The 16,302-nt window shown below is 37.9% G+C and overlaps 1 protein-coding gene across 2 annotated transcripts in view; it reads left to right on the top strand.

Annotated features, from left to right (window-relative positions):
* WDR63 (WD repeat domain 63) overlaps nucleotides 1-16,302 on the top strand; it is an 87,213-nt gene that overhangs the window by 41,105 nt on the left and 29,806 nt on the right. For both annotated transcript variants that reach the window (XR_003510320.1, XM_027536683.1), the window contains exons 12-16: nucleotides 732-818; nucleotides 4,385-4,513; nucleotides 7,533-7,606; nucleotides 10,328-10,475; nucleotides 11,789-11,876. Coding sequence is in view for 1 of the 2 variants with exons in the window: in XM_027536683.1 (XP_027392484.1) it covers nucleotides 732-818; nucleotides 4,385-4,513; nucleotides 7,533-7,606; nucleotides 10,328-10,475; nucleotides 11,789-11,876 (526 nt within the window). In the remaining variant the exon portion in view is untranslated. The remainder of the gene's footprint in view (nucleotides 1-731; nucleotides 819-4,384; nucleotides 4,514-7,532; nucleotides 7,607-10,327; nucleotides 10,476-11,788; nucleotides 11,877-16,302) is intronic.

Below are 16,302 nucleotides of genomic sequence, written 5' to 3'. Positions count from 1 at the left end.
ATTGCACATTCTACTTTATTCTGATTTTTCAAAAAATGACCATCGATGTATATGCAAATTCATAGCTGGCCATGCTGCTGCTACTGCTGCACAGTTGTTAAGTTGTGTCTGACTCTGCAGCCCCATGGACTGTAGCCCACCAGACTTCTCTGTCCATGGAATTCTTCAGGCAAGAATACTGGAGTAGGTAACCATTTCCTTCTCCAGGGGGATCTTCCTGACCTAGGGATCAAACCCAGGTCTCCTGCTTGGCAGGCGGATTCTTTACCACTGAACCACCTGAGAAGCCCTGGAATTGGCCATGATATTCAGTGAAATAGAAATCATCATTTCCTAGCCTTTCAGTCAATTCTGGGTGTTTGTACTTAAATCTGGAGAACAGACTTTTCTCCTGGGTCTAAAGCAGTTGTCCCCTTAATCAGTACATTCCTCCAAACAGAGGAAGAGCTGTTCCCAAAGCAGAGAATTGCATGATGTGTATCTTGGATTAAAAATTTTGGCATTCATTAACACAAACACAAAAAAGAGCTGAAAATGCTTTTATAGAGAACAAAACTTTTCTATATTACCTTTAAAAGTTGCTGACTTAGGATATAGGCTATTTTTTATTATCCTCCCAAGGTGATTGATTTATCAGAGTGCATACAGTACCAATAGATTTTTTTAAAAGTTCAAGACTCAATTTGCTAATTCCTAAAACTATGTTATAATAACATTTATTTCTCTTTTAGGTTGTCATGTGGGATATTACTGCACATGCCGATCGAATAGAAAATATCAAGGCAGGTGGTAGTAGAAGTAAAAAAGTCACTCTCAAGGTTAGTTTTTATAACTTTTAACCTGCAAGTTTATTCTATTTAGGAGTTTATCAAAAACTATATGACAGGGTTGCCAAGCTAAACAAAGACTCAACAGAAAAAAAAATATTATTTCCTGTTTTCGCATCTGCTGCAAGCACATTTTGAGTTGGCTTTTATGTAGGCCCTTGAAACAATAGAATGGGAAATACTAGAGATCCCTTCAAGAAAATTAGAGGTACCAAGGGAACATTTCATGCAAAGATGGGCACAATAAAGGACAGAAATGGTATGGACCTAACAGAGGCAGAAAATATTAAGAAAAGGTGGCAAGAATGCACAGGAAAACTGTACAAAAAAGATCTTCATGACCCAGATAATCACGATGGTGTGATCACTCACCTAGAGCCAGACATCCTGGAATGCAAAGTCAAGTGGGCCTTAGGAAGCATCACTACAAAGCTAGTGGAGATGATGGAATTCCAGTTGAGCTACCTCAAATCCTAAAAGATGATGCTGTGAAAGTGCTGCACTCAATATGCCAGCAAATTTGGACAACTCAGCAGTGGCCACAGGACTGGAAAAGGTCAGTTTTCATTCCAATCCTAAAGAAAGGCAGTGCCAAAGAATGCTCTAACTACTGCACAATTGCTCTCATCTCACACACTAGTAAAGTAATGCTCAAAATTCTCCAAGCCAGGCTTCAACCGTACGTGACTGTGAACTTCCAGATGTCCAAGCTGGATTTAGAAAAGGCAGAGGAACCAGAGATCAAACTGCCAACATCCATTGCATCATCAAAAAAGCAAGAGAGTTTTAGAAAAATATCTATTTCTGCTTTATTGACTATGCCAAAGCCTTTGACTGTGTGGGTTACAATAAACTGTGGAAAATTCTTCAAGAGATGGGAATACCAGACCACCTAACCTGCCTCCTGAGAAATCTGTATGCAGGTCAAGAAGTAACAGTTAGAACTGTACATGGAATAACAGACTGGTTCCAAATAAGGAAAGGAGTATGTCAAGGCTGTATATTGTCACCCTGCTTAGTTAACTTGTATCATGAGAAATGCTGGGCTGCATGAAACACAAACTGGAATCAAGATTTCCAGGAGAAATATAAATAACTTCAGATATGCAGATGATACTACCCTTATGGCAGAAAGTGAAGAAGAACTAAAGAGCCTCTTGATGAAAGTGAAAGAAGAGAGTGAAAAAGTTGGCTTAAAGCTCAACATTCAGAAAACTAAGATCATGGCATCTGGTCCCATCACCTCACTGCAAATAGATAGGGAAACAATGGAAACAGTGACAGACTATTTTTGGGGCTCCAAAATCACTGCAGATGGTGACTACAGCCATGAAATTAAAAGACGCTTACTCCTTGGAAGGAAAGTTATGACCAACCTAGACAGCATATTAAAAAGGAGAGACATTACTTTGCCAACAAAGGTCCATCTAGTCAAAGCTATGGTTTTTCCAGTAGTCATGTATGGATGTGAACTGCTGCTGCTGCTAAGTCACTTCAGTCGTGTCTGACTCTGTGCGACCCATAGACAGCAGCCTATTAGGCTCCGCCATCCCTGGGATTCTCCAGGCAAGAACACTAGAGTGGGTTGCCATTTCCTTCTCCAATATGGATGTGAGAGTTGGACTATAAAGAAAGCTGAGTGCCAAATAATTGATGCTTTTGAACTGTGGTGTTGGAGAAGACTCTTGAGAGTCCCTTGGACTACAAGGAGATCCAATCAGTCCGTCCTAAAGGAAATCAGTCCTGAGTATTCATTGGAAGGACTGATGCTGAAGCTGAAACTCCAATAGTTTGGCCACCTGATGCGAAGAACTGACTCATTGGAAAAGACCCTGATGTTGGGAAAGATTGAAGGTGGGAGGAGAAGGGGACGACAGAGGATGCGATGGTTGGATGGCATCACTGATTCAATGGACATGAATTTGAGTAAGCTCCAGAAGCTGGTGATGGACAAGGAAGCCTGGCATGCTGCAGTTAATGGGTCGTAAAGAGTCAGACATGACTGAGCAACTGAACTGAACTGAGGCCCTTGATTAAAAACACCACAAAACAGATTGTACTGTCTATCCCATGAGTTCTTTTTTGTGGTCACTGTTGTTAAGTAATGGAGAAGGCAATGGCAACCCACTCCAGTACTCTTGCCTGGAAAATCCCATGGACTGAGGAGCCTGGTGGGCTGTGGTCCATGGGGTCGCTGAGAGTCGGGCACGACTGAGCGACTTTACTTTCACTTTTCACTTTCATGCATTGGAGAAGGAAATGGCAACCCACTCCAGTATTCTTGCCTAGAGAATCCCAGGGACAGAGGAGCCTAGTGGGCTGCTGTCTATGGGGTCGCACAGAGTCGGACACGACTGAAGTGACTTAGCAGTAGCAGTTGTTAAATAAAGGAGCCAAGGGATTCTCTAAAGTGATGCAGTTGAAAAAGCACTCGAGAGAAACTCCACGTAACTAGGCTTTAGATCACAGTTTCATGGGTTTGGGTATGTTCCCCTATCCCCGAATACCCACAAGCATTGATTTTCTTGCATATAAAATGAGTTACAGTCCTTCCTGGCAATAATATGCTCTGACTTGTGAAGCTGTGGATTCTGCCAAGAGGTCTGAGAAGAGATGCCTCAGCTCCCAGCTCAGTACTTCCCTACCATTTGTACATTCCCATCCCCAGTCCTTCAACCTGAGCGTCATAGATCTCCAACCAAGAAACCATGGATGTGGTCTTCTGTGCACTTAAAAAAAATAGTCCTTCAAAAATGGGATCTCATTGGTTCTTTTGGGTATGGGTCATTCATTCTTGTAAAAAGTTTAGAGGTAAAATCTTACACTAAACTGAAGTGGAAAGAAGCTAATCTAATTAGGGGCTTCCCAGGTGGGGCAGTGGTAAAGAACCCACCTGCCAATGCAGGAGATGCCAGAGATGATCCCTGGGTCGGAAAGATCCCCTGGAGTTGGAAATGGCAACCCACTACAGTATTCTTTTGTGTGTGTGTATGTGTACTTTAAAACAAGTACTTCTTAAAACATTTATTATGCTCGTGGATTCAGTGGGTAGGCTTTTAGAATGGGCTTAATGGGTTGGCTTATTTCTGTTCCACTCTCTTTGGTGCTTCATCTGGGGAGACTGGCATCTTGAAGAAGGGGGCTACTTGATAACTTGAGGTGGGATCATCCAAAGGCATCTTCACTCACATACTTGAGGGGCGATGCTGGCTTTTGACCCAGGCTTCCCCAGGCTGCTGACTCTACAGGTGCCCCTCCACCTGTGTCTCTTAGAAGTGTCTTCACATGACTACTTCAGGCTTTCTTCTAGAACATCACAGAGCATCACTTCCACTGCCCGCTCCAGTATTTTTGCCTGGAAAAGCTCCCTGGGAACTGAAGTGGAAAGAAGATAATCTAATTACCTAACTATATAATATATAGAAATAGTAATTTATGTTTTTCCTTGAACTAGTATTTCTTCAAATTATTGATTTTAATTAGAATGATATGTCAAGTATGAGTTCCTTCATCAGCTCTCTGAAATTAGCACATAACTTTCTTGTAACATTTTACAGCCGATGTTTCTCCTTGAACCAGAGAGTAATAAAGAAGCAATATATATCAGACACTGTGCAGTCTCCTCAATAGAAAGTGGACATAGGAAAGTAATTACAGATATACATTGGCTGCCTGATACATTTGAGGTGAGTCTTGATGGCGTCATACTTTTCTCCTGCTGACTTGTAGCGTTTTGGAAAATTTTATTCAAAGAGAATGTTTCAAGTAAAAAATTTATCTGCATTTAAATTGTGAATTACCAGGAACTAAACATCACACACTGTGTCACTGTTGACAAACCAAGATCTGACTTGGGGATGAGAAGAAGGCCAGGGTTTCAACTTCCATGGTTTATAAGCCACTAAAAAATGTAGGTAGTGTCAACACTGATATAATACAATAATGGAGAAAATGAAGGTTGTATAAATAGAAACAAATATTTTACACCTTCGAAAATTTAAATTTTATGGTTTCAGCTGTTTAGAGCGGACAACTGTGAAGATCTGTGACATGTGATAATGTGTCATTTTGCAAAGTGGTCGTGAATTGAGTGCGTCGTGAGGCTGATAGGTGAAAACTCTCGACACTTGTGCCGTGAGTGAGCCCAGCTGACTGCCCAGCATTTGTGCTGCAGTTTCACTTTGTAGTTCTGTGCTTTACCCGCAAAGTCTGGTATTTGTGAATCTGAAAACTAATAATCCTCCCAAATGTTTCCCTCAAGGAACTAGGGGTCTACTATGTACTTTGAAATATTGAAAGATGAGAATACTGAAGAATATTCTAAAAACTTGAGTTATGAAGGGAGAAGGCAATGGCAACCCACTCCAGTACTCTTGCCTGGCAAATCCCATGGCCGGAGGAGCCTGGTAGGCTGCAGTCCATGGGGTCTCGAAGAGTCAGACACGACTAAGCAACTTCACTTTCACTTTTCACTTTCCTGCATTGGAGAAGGAAATGGCAACCCACTCCAGTGTTCTTGCCTGGAGAATCCCAGGGATGGGGGAGCCTGGTAGGCTGCTGTCTATAGGGTCACACAGAGTCGGACACGACTGAAGCGACTTAGCAGCAGCAGCAGCAGAGTTATGAAGGGTGATTAGCCCTTCAGGGTATTCAAGTGGATTATGAAAAAATACAATTACTTTTCAAAGTTCTAATGGGCCAAAATAAATACAATGAATCAGAATATCATAATCCTGGATTCTATAGTTTTCTAAGCTAAATAATATTGAAAGAAATTTAAAATATGCGCATGTAAATTTTTTAATTAAAAAATAAAGAGCAAGTAGCAAAATGAAGAAAAATACTTGCCCCAAATATGATAAAAACAAATTTTCCAGTAAATAAGCTACAGAAATATACTGAAAAACAATTAGCAGATAAACAGGAAAATCATTCAGACTTTCTAATAATCAAAGAAATTAATCATAAAGCAACAATAATGTATTATTTTGGACCTATTTAATTCTTACATGAGACTTTCAAGTATTGTGTTAGAAAAGATGAAATAGTGAAATCAATAAACTCTAACATTCCTGGTTTCAATATAAAAGTTTTAGAATACAATTAGCCAATGTGGTTCTTAAATCATTCACATTTTCAAAGTTTTTGACCATTAATACAAAATTTGGGGAATTTATACAAAGAAGTAATCCAATTTGTGTCCTAAGATACACAGTCACATGCGTATCTTGACAAATCATGTCAAAGTGTATCCATGAAAAAGATTGGAAAAGCATATAAGGTAGAACTATATTTGATTTTAAAAACTTCTATTTCCCAAACTTTCATAATATGATTATGTTTTCTTTTTTTTTTTCAATCATTAATGCATAAAGCACCAGAGTAAGTGCAAGTCTGGAGTCTTGAGCTTCCTACAAGAGGGAAGCCTTATTAGAGGGAAAGGAAACATGGGCTCCTGATTGTTTGTCAATCACAGTGGAAGGTGACAGCTGTAACTGAACCTGACTGGGCTCAGGCCACAGCAGAGTCAGCCAGGCTTCCAGGGTCCTCGCTCCTGTGACGCCCACAGGCCTTAGCACTGCAGCACGTGTATTCTCCCACCCCTACTGTCACTGTTTATTTGCTGCTGGAACCCTCCACCTTTGCCGTTTTGCTCATCAGTTCTATCGGGTAGGTAGGGCATTGTAAAGTCATTTTTCCTGTTGATTTGAGAGTAGCGCTCTCATCAGTCAGTCAGTTCAGTCGTTCAGTCGTGTCCGACTCTCTGCGACCCCATGAATCGCAGCACGCCAGGCCTCCCTGTCCATCACCAACTCCCAGAGTTCACTCAGACTCACGTCCATCGAGTCAGCGATGCCATCCAGCCATCTCATCCTCTGGCGTCCCCTTCTCCTCCTGCCCCCAATCCCTCCCAGCATCAGTCTTTTCCAATGAGTCAACTCTTCGCATGAGGTGGCCAAAGTACTGGAGTTTCAGCTTTAGCATCATTTCTTCCAAAGAAATCCCAGGACTGATCTCCTTTAACGCTGTCAGAGGTTGCCACAAACAATCTTTCACCTCATTTGCGAGCTGGCTGGTTGGAAACGTGGACCTTTGGGACTCTAAGCCACTAACCCTCCTTGGACTCCTCTGTGTGCTAGCAGAGTTGTGCCACTAACTACTGAAAGAATGCAGGTGCCCAGTATTCACTGCATGCTGTATCTAATTTAACACCAAGCCTCTTATCTATTGATCTTACCTGCTTAACAATCTCATAAAAGCACCTATGTTCAGCTCCATAATTAACAGTGAAAAACAGAAAGCATTTCTGTTTTTCTATTACATTTTGCATTTCTAATACATTTCTAATAATAATAGTAATAAAGTTATGGCATATCATCTATATATTAAAAACCAGAATGGTTTATGACTACATAGGTAAGTTTTCAAATTGCAGTAACTGAAAAATCTTAGGATGGAAATTTATATTCATACTAACTAAAACTAATTTTAAAATGTAAAAATGTTTCTGTGAAAAAGGACTGGAAAAGATGTATGTCAGAATTATATTTGATTTCAAAACCTTCCAGTTTCCAAATTCTGTGTTTGTGTTATGTTCTTTTAAGAAATGTTAAAGAAGAAAAAATTTTAACATAAAAAGCTTTGAGAAAAAAGTCATCACTGTTCTAGGTACACAGAACTTATTCCTAGCATTTTTAAAAATAGATTAACAGATTGGGAAATGTCTTTGAAAATCGAAGTGGAATATCCTGTCAACTTGTCACTTGTTCGGCAGACTGGTATGTCTTATTTTAATCATTACCTATTTGTTTTTAAACAATATAATCTTTATCTGATGCTTATTAGATTGTTGTGCTCTTCTGTTCCTTAAATAATCTTTGTTGCAGCAATTAAGCCTGATTAACTAAAGGACAGAATTTTACATTGTTGCTGGTTTAAAAAAAATCTTCTTATGGATACGGATATATTGTAAAAAGAAGAATGAACTAGATTTCATGATTGGTAGTATTGTATAAACATTATCCATAATTATTCTGGTTCTTCATAGTCACATACTTGTAATTTTGCAATATTTGTTTATATTCAATTTTATCTCACAATTATGAAGATGACAACATTTAATTGGTAAAGTTTCTTTTAGAAGGTGGAAGAGTCTTGCACTTTTTATTGAACATTTATTACAAGTGTTTTTATAAATAATTCAGGAACTATGTTGAAAAATGTTTATTTTTAAAACTTGTATCCCTCAATTTATAGAACTGAAAATTCATAGTGAAGTAGGACATATGAATGGGAATAGTATTATCTACATCCAGATACTAGCAAAACTTTACAATTCCAAATAGCTTTGACCCCCGTAGAAATCACGACCCCTTAAGCTTTAGGCACTGATTGCAGCAGAAGCAGCTGTGGAATGGCAGATGAAGGCATAAATAACTTGAATTAATTAATCCTGTGGACATGTATTGGGTAAGGTTCTGTGATTACAAGCAACAGAAATTGACTATAGTTACCTTAAGTGAACAAAATTAATTTATTGGAAGTTTATGCCAATACTGTAATACACGCTTTAGCAGGTTAACTCTTTTTATATTGTCAATAACCCTGAAAAAATACTTATGGATTGAGGAAATGAGACTTTGAAGACAAATACATCATCTACCTATAGCTCACTATGAATATGGTGAATAGCCAGAATGAATGGCCAGCCTCTTCCATCAGAAGGGATCAGTTCCAATCATTGTATAACTGTTCAAGATTCAGAGAAGAGATAAACCCAGAAATAAACCCATATGTATGTGGTCAACTGATTTTCAACAAGGGTAGCAAGGCAATTTAGTGGAGAAAAATCGTGTTTCAACAAATGGTGCTAGGACAAATGGGTATTCACCTGCAAAAGAATTACCTCACACTCTATACAAAAATTAATTGATTCATGTTGATGTATGGCAAAACCAATACAATATTGTAAAGTAATTAGCCTCCAATTAAAATAAATAAATTTATATTTAAAAATTAATTGAAAATGAAATAAAGAGCTAAATGTAAGAGTTAAAACTAAACAGCTCTTAGAAAAAAACATGGACACACATAAATATAAGTGTTTATGACCTTGGATTAGGTAATGGTTTCCTAGATATTACACCAGCAAAGGGAATGCAAATCAGAATCACTTTTGGTTAGATACCACTTCACACACACTAGATAGCCAAAATAAAAAAGACCAAAAAATAGTGAGTGTTGTTGACAATGTAGAGAAATTGGGATCTTCAAGATAAATAATACATCTGGTAAGGATGTAGAGAAATTGGAATTCTCAGAAATGATTCAGTTGCTTTGTAAAACAATCTTAACAGTTCCTCAAAAGATTAAACATAGGTGCTACCATGTAACCCAGCAATTCAAGTCCTTACTACATATCCAAGAGAGATGAAAACCTACACCCACACAAAACTTATCAACAAATGTTCATAGCAGGATTATTCATAATAGCAAAAAGGGAAAGTAACCCAGTTTTATTTATTCATTCATCAGTCCATCAAATGATGAAGGGATATAAAGTGTAGTATAGTCCATACAATGGAATATTATTTGACAATAAAGAGGAATGATGTGCTGATATATACTACAACATGAATGACCTTCAAAAACATGCTAAGTGAAAGAAGCCAGTCACAAAAGACCACATATTGTATGATTCCATTTATATGAAATGTTCAAAATAGACAAAGTTGTAGAGACAAAGGAGATTAGTGGTTGCTCAGGGCTGGTGGGAGGGACTGAAGGAAATGGGGAATGACTGGTAATCTGTACACAAATTCTTGGGGGAGAGGTGATATAAAATCTTCTAAAATTGATTATGGTAATGGTTGGCACAATTCAATTAATATATTAAAAACCACTTAATTCTGTATTTTAAGTGAAAGAAAGTGAAGTAAAAGTATTAGTCACTCAGTTGTGTCCAACTCCTTGCGACCCCATGGACTATAGCCCACCAGGATCCTCTGTCCATGGGATTTTCCAGATAAGAATACCGGAGTTGGTTGCCATTCCCTTCTCCAGGGGATCTTCCCCACCCAGGGATCAGACCCACATCTCTTGCATTGTAGGCAGATTCTTTACCACTGAGCCATCAGGGAAGCACTTTAAGTATACTTTAAGTGGGTGAATTTTGCGGCATATGAGTTATATTTCAATAAAGTTCTTAAGTTTTTTCAAAAAAGATTGCATCACAAAAAAAATTGTCAGTTGCCAAATTCAATTGCCATGTATGATAATATTAGTCTCAATACTAGCAAAATCATTAAATAATCCTATAAACTTTATAATTCTCTAAAATATGAAATGCAAAATAGTCCCATTTCATTAAAATCTTAATTTTGGAGATATCAAATATAGCCATAATCACAATGTCAATGTATAGCAGCGAGGATGGTAGTCTTGAGGTTATACCTCTTCTTTGTACTTAGTTTAAAAATAAACTGTAAACTTTTTTTAAGCACAATATGCTTTTGGGATATCAGACCACAGAAAGCCTTAACCCCTCAACCACAGGCAGAGAAAAAGAAAGAAGAAAGTATTGAAATTCCTTTTGATATACCATCTACTTTTCTGCATCTAGATCTCAGCTGGAAACCTCTCTCAAAGGTAAGTAACATGGGATTTAGTCCATTTTATTTGCTTATATACACTATATAGTTTAAAATAGAGCCCCTCAGATTAATACAGGGCATTACAACTCATGTATTCATTCAACCAATAAATTATTTCATTGAGAAGTATTATGTCTGCCTAGGTCAAAACAGAAATCACAGTTACCATGAACTCAAGATGGATATTTGTTCATGTATAAGCAAGCAGCAACTTACCAATGTTTTTTTTTTTTAACAATTATTCATTATTACATAGCAGTTGCTTAAAAATTAGTAAGCTCTTAAGTTAGCCCAGAAAAGCTAATTTTATCAGTCTTATAGCCAAAATTCTACATGTTTTACCCATCAATAGTAGAATTGTATCACAATACTTATGACCAAATAAAACTGAAGGTAGCTGAAAGAAGAATTGTTTGTAGTTGTCTTCAATGGCAGAGCTTGAAGAAAAGTAATTTTAATTTAAGAAAAGTAGGGCTGAGAATTAGACGCATGTGAGAAGTATGAAGAAACTTCTGACATAGATGGCTCTTATTCTTTGAAATGTCTAATTCTATTTCCAAATTTAATATTTTTATTTTCTTTTGATTTACAAGTATCACTAAAATTACGTTATCATGCATTTGTTCCCAGTGGAAGGGAAAGCACAGAGGGGTGGGAATATTCATGAAGTAACTAGAATTAGAAATTTTCTAGGCAGAATTTATAGAGCTGTAGATAGTTTTAAAAGGAACAAGTAAACAAAGGTCACCTGAGACTAGTTGTCTAGCATGTGGACAAAATTTCTAACGGAGAAAAGTGGGGAGGGAGCCATGAGGGGGAAACGCTGTGTGTGACGGTTTCCCATTCTGGAGCAGAGCTGGGCCACTGGCGGAACTCAAGGGCTTGTATGTCCCTGAAGGGACTTGACAGTTCCAGGGAGGTGCAAGGTCCTGCACAACTGTTTAGAACTTTCTTTAACTGAAAGATTTAGGGAACAGGGAAACAGGCCATTATTTTATATTAAAACTAACAATAAGATAGTATGAAACAGAAGACAAAACAGTTTGAGAAATTTAACAGCATATGAGACTTTGGGATTTGGAAATGAGCCCCCAGACAAGCTCCCCTCAGTAGCCCGGCTTTAGAAACTGTGGTTTAGGTACTTTCTGTGGGGAAAAGCAACCAAAATCTGAGGAAGAATGGAGAAGGGAGGAAGAGAGAGAAGTAGGGACATAGCCGTGTGGGGACAGAGGGAAAGGCAAGAATAAATCAGCCATGGACAGTTTAAGGATATATGGTAATAATCATTCCTATATGTTCTCTCAAAAGATAAGGCTGTCTAAAGGCGAAACAACTTTAGACCACTGCCCAACCAAGTTAAGCCTGAGCGAAGACAATCTCCTTTTCAAAGCACAAGGTAACTGCCTTTGCTTATTAAAAAGGCATTTAATAAGGTTCCAGAGTTAGTAGTTTCTTATGTCTAAGGTGACTACTTGCTGGGATAGTCTAATTTGTAAAAAAAAAAAAAAAAAAATACAGAAAAGCAAACCCTCCAGTATGGAATTTTACAGTTGCTGTGATAGCTACACCAGGCACGCTGAAACTGCCTGTATACACCAGAAGACTTGATAGAACTCAGTTCAGTTCAGTTTCATAGTTATTGAGCACAATCATATATTTTTGAAAGCTCATTATACTAAAAAATTTAATGAAGATCACTTAATGAGTATGTATGTGCTCAAAGAATAATTCTACAGAATGGAATGCATCTCAAGTCTAGCAAACTAAATTATGAAGTACTCAGAAACAAACCACCATTCTCAATCAGAATAGAAAAACTAGTGTTTATACAGCACCATAATAAAATTGAGTAGAGAAAGAACAATTGATTTTTAAATATATCGCAACCTGTACAGCCTTTTGGAAGTAATTGAAGGGTGTGCTTATAGGCTGTCAAAACTTAAAGGTACGGATTAATATCCCACCTGGAGAGCAACACATAATTAAAGTATACTGGAATCACTAGCAGCTGAAGTATTTTCCAAACATTTGCCTCATCAAAAGGACTTACATTTATAAATTGTTCAGTGTTAAGTAATAAGACACATAAGACAAACATAATATAACTAATATCAAGCTTGGGCAAAATTCACCTTGAAGGTATATTTTTCATAGCAACAACCCAATACCTCATGCTGAAAAGAAAAAAATGGAATCACAGTATTTTTAGAGACATTTTCAAAGCAATATTAACACATTGCATGTGTTTTATGTACTCGGGCCTCCTTCATTCCAGAGGGTGAGTAAGGAGAGCTCCCTCCTGCAACTCCTCCTCTTTGTATTCCATTATTGGTTTCCATGGATTGAATTCCAGCCATGGGTCAGGTACTGTGCTAATATTGCACTTGCTGTTATTCATTTAACAGATATTTATGAAGCATTTGTTTTATGCTAGGCCTTGGGAGTGCAATGCTGAGCAAAATAGACACTAGTAATTAGAACAGTCCTACAAGCTGGGAGTTATCATTATCAATGTAAAATTAAGAAAACCAAGACTGTAACTTGTAAAAAGTTATCGATGTCCTAATCTTATTTTTTTAACCTAATGAAAAAAGATGATCATCAGGGTATTAGTGCTTTTATCCAGTTTATAGTAAGGGTACGATTATGGCCTTTAAAGTGTGGGCTTTTTTTCCTTTTAACCATTTGATTGAGGTATAGTAAACATACAATAAAATGCACATGTTAAAATGTTCAATCTGATATATTCTGACATATTAAAAACCCGTGAAACCATCATTGTAATCAAGATAACAAGTTTATCCATCACTTCCAAAAGTTAACTCCTGTAGGGACTCTCTTTGCAATCCCTTCCTCCAGGACCTCTCCCACCTCCACTCCCAACCCACCACTGATCCACTTTATGTCACTAAGAATTTGCATTTTCTAGAGTTTTCTGTAAATCACACAGTTATACTTTTTGGGTCTGTCTTCTTTCAGTCAGCTCATTATTTGGGGATTCATCCAAGTTGTTGTGCATATCCGTAGTTTATTCCTTTTTATTCCAGAGAAATATTTCATTGCATGGATATACCACAGATGTGTATTCATTCCACTGTTGATGGGCATTTGCATTGTTTTCAGCTACGACATAAATAAAGCTTCTGTGAATGTTCATATGCAAGTCTTTGTATGGACATATGCTTTCATTTGTCTTGGGTAAATATCTAGGAATGGACTGATTAGACCATATGGCAGGTGTATGTTTAACTTTTAAACAAACCACCAGTGTTGTCCAAAGTGTTTGTACCCGTTTACATTTCCCCCTGGCAGTATATGAGAGTTTCCTGTTCTCCTACATCCTCACAGTTGGTGTGACTGGTCCTTTCAATTTAATCATTCTGAAATATGGTGTGTGTGTGTGCTCTGCCACTCGGTTGTGTCCAACCCTTTGCAACCCCATGGACTGTAGCCCATTAGGCTCCTCTGCCCATGGAATTTTCCAGGCAAGAATACTAAAATATGTTATTGATATCTTATTTGCCTTTATCTAATGGCTAAAGATGTTGACCATAGTTTCATGTATTTGTTTGCCACCTGTATATCTTCCCTGGTGAAGTGTTCAAAATTTTTGTCAATTTTTTAGTTGTATTGTTTGATTTCTTATTATCGAGCCTTATGAGTTCCTAATATAATCTGCATACTAGTCCTTTATCAAATACATGATTTGCAAATATTTTCTCTCAGCCTGTGATTTATACTCTAATAAATCATTGTGTTATTCTCCTAACATTTCCTTTGAAAAGCAGAAGTTTTTAACTTTAATAAAGCTAATTTATGCTCCTTCTTGACCCAAAGCAGAGGTCTTTCTAAAGTGTGCTTTTTAAAATGCATTATGAAATATGACTACTTATTTTAAAAAAATATGAATTGTAACTTTAACATTCTTCAAGTGAGTATAATTTCTATTGATCCTTCATTTCTTTACATTAGACTCTTAGCCCATCTCTTTCTGATGATTGCCTAAATATGTTACCATCTCAGGAGACAGAAACCTTTTTTTCCTTAGAGAACATCATATTTCATTTTAGTGTAGGCACAGCTAACAATAGGGAATGGGCACATAAAGCTCAATGTGGTAAGAGAATTATTTAGAAATACTGTCATCCTTTAACTTTTAGAGGATAATTTCCCCATTGTTATTATCATCATATCTGTATCTATTCAAAACAGATATGAAATGTATTAAATTCCTACAAAGTGCCAGTGTCTGAGGATATATCTGTGCATAGACAAGTCCCTACTTTCAAGGAGCTTACATTCTGGTGGGACACACACTAAAATAAATGACAAATCCATATCTGAATCTGCTTAAGGAAGGGACTACATAAAAGAAAACTTGAAACATGACCCAAATGCCATCAAACAGGAGCTTCATCAAATGAATGTTCTCTTTCCAGACAAAATCATTTTGTTGAGATTTTTTTGGTTTAGTCACTAAGTTGTGTCTGACTCATGATCCCATGAACTGTAGCCCACCAGGCTCTTCTATCCATGGGATTTTCTGGGCAAGAATACTGGAGTGGGTTGCCATTTCCTTTTCCAGGGGATCTTCCTGACCCAGGGATCAAACCCATGTCTCCTGCATTGTAGGCAGACTCTTTACCGACTGAACCACCAGGGAAGCCCAAAGTCATTCAGTCATGTTTGACTCTCAAATACCCTAGTTAGAGCTCCAACTCCTGATAGCTGACCGGCAACAGGAGGCAGAACATGGCCATAGTAATGCCTTTAGAGATAAGAGGCATGTGTTAGAAAGATCCAGGGGATCACCAAGTCAAGTCTTTCACTTGATCCCCTGAGTCTTTCTAACATATACTTCTTATGGCCCTTGGAGATTCCTTAGAAAAAGGTGTATTTGACTAAATCAGCTCAGAAAGGAGATATGGCATATGTTTTTAATTCTCATCTGAGACTATAGTTGGCCATGTCCTCTTACCTGTATTAAGTTGATATGTCAACAGTACCACAAATCAGAAAAAGACTTAACTTTCACTTGGTGATCCCCTTGGATCTTTCTAACATATGCCTCTTATCTCTAAAGGCATGACCATGTCCTGTCTCCTGTCGCCGGTCACCTTTCAGGAGTTGGAGATCTAACTATGGTATTTTGAGATCTTCCTTGCACACGCTGCCATCTATCTACCTACTCTGGCCAGATTTGGACCTGTTGACTAGAACACACTCATAGCCTTCTCTATCACATTTTGCTTGTTATGATGGGTTCACTGACTAGGAATCACAGGTTCATGCTGTTCTACCATCATTTTCCTGAGTTCCTTCAGTTTGTGTCTGGTACTCTGTTGCCATCTAGTGGCCACAGGCCTGCCACGTTGCTGCTGCTAAGTCGCTTCAATTGTGTCCAACTCTGTGCGACCCCATAGACAGCCCACCAGGCTCCTCTGTCCCTGGGATTCTCCAGGCAAGAGTACTGGAGTGGGGTGCCATTTCCTTCTCCAATGCATGAAAGTGAAAAGTGAAAGTGAAGTCGCTCAGTCATGTCCAACTCTTCGCGACCCCATGGACTGCAGCCTACCAGGCTCCTCCATCCATGGGATTCTCCAGGCAAGAGTACTGGAGTGGGGTGCCATTGCCTGCCATGTTAGAGCCATAAAAGCCAGTGCTCTTCTAAATAGTAACTTTTCGATAAGGTTTTTTAATTTTTGCAATCAGTCTGAATCTCCTTTCTTAAAAAAGAATTCTTTCTAAATTTCTTAAAACTTCTCTTGCTATTGTGAATGGGGATTCTTTTTTGAAATTATAAATTTGAATTTATATTAAGT

The sequence above is a fragment of the Bos indicus x Bos taurus genome, chromosome 3, assembly GCF_003369695.1.
Source record: "Bos indicus x Bos taurus breed Angus x Brahman F1 hybrid chromosome 3, Bos_hybrid_MaternalHap_v2.0, whole genome shotgun sequence".
In the NCBI taxonomy this organism is placed as follows: domain Eukaryota; kingdom Metazoa; phylum Chordata; class Mammalia; order Artiodactyla; family Bovidae; genus Bos; species Bos indicus x Bos taurus.
Note: the sequence above shows the minus strand (reverse complement) of the source record. Positions and strands in the feature narration are given on the sequence as shown.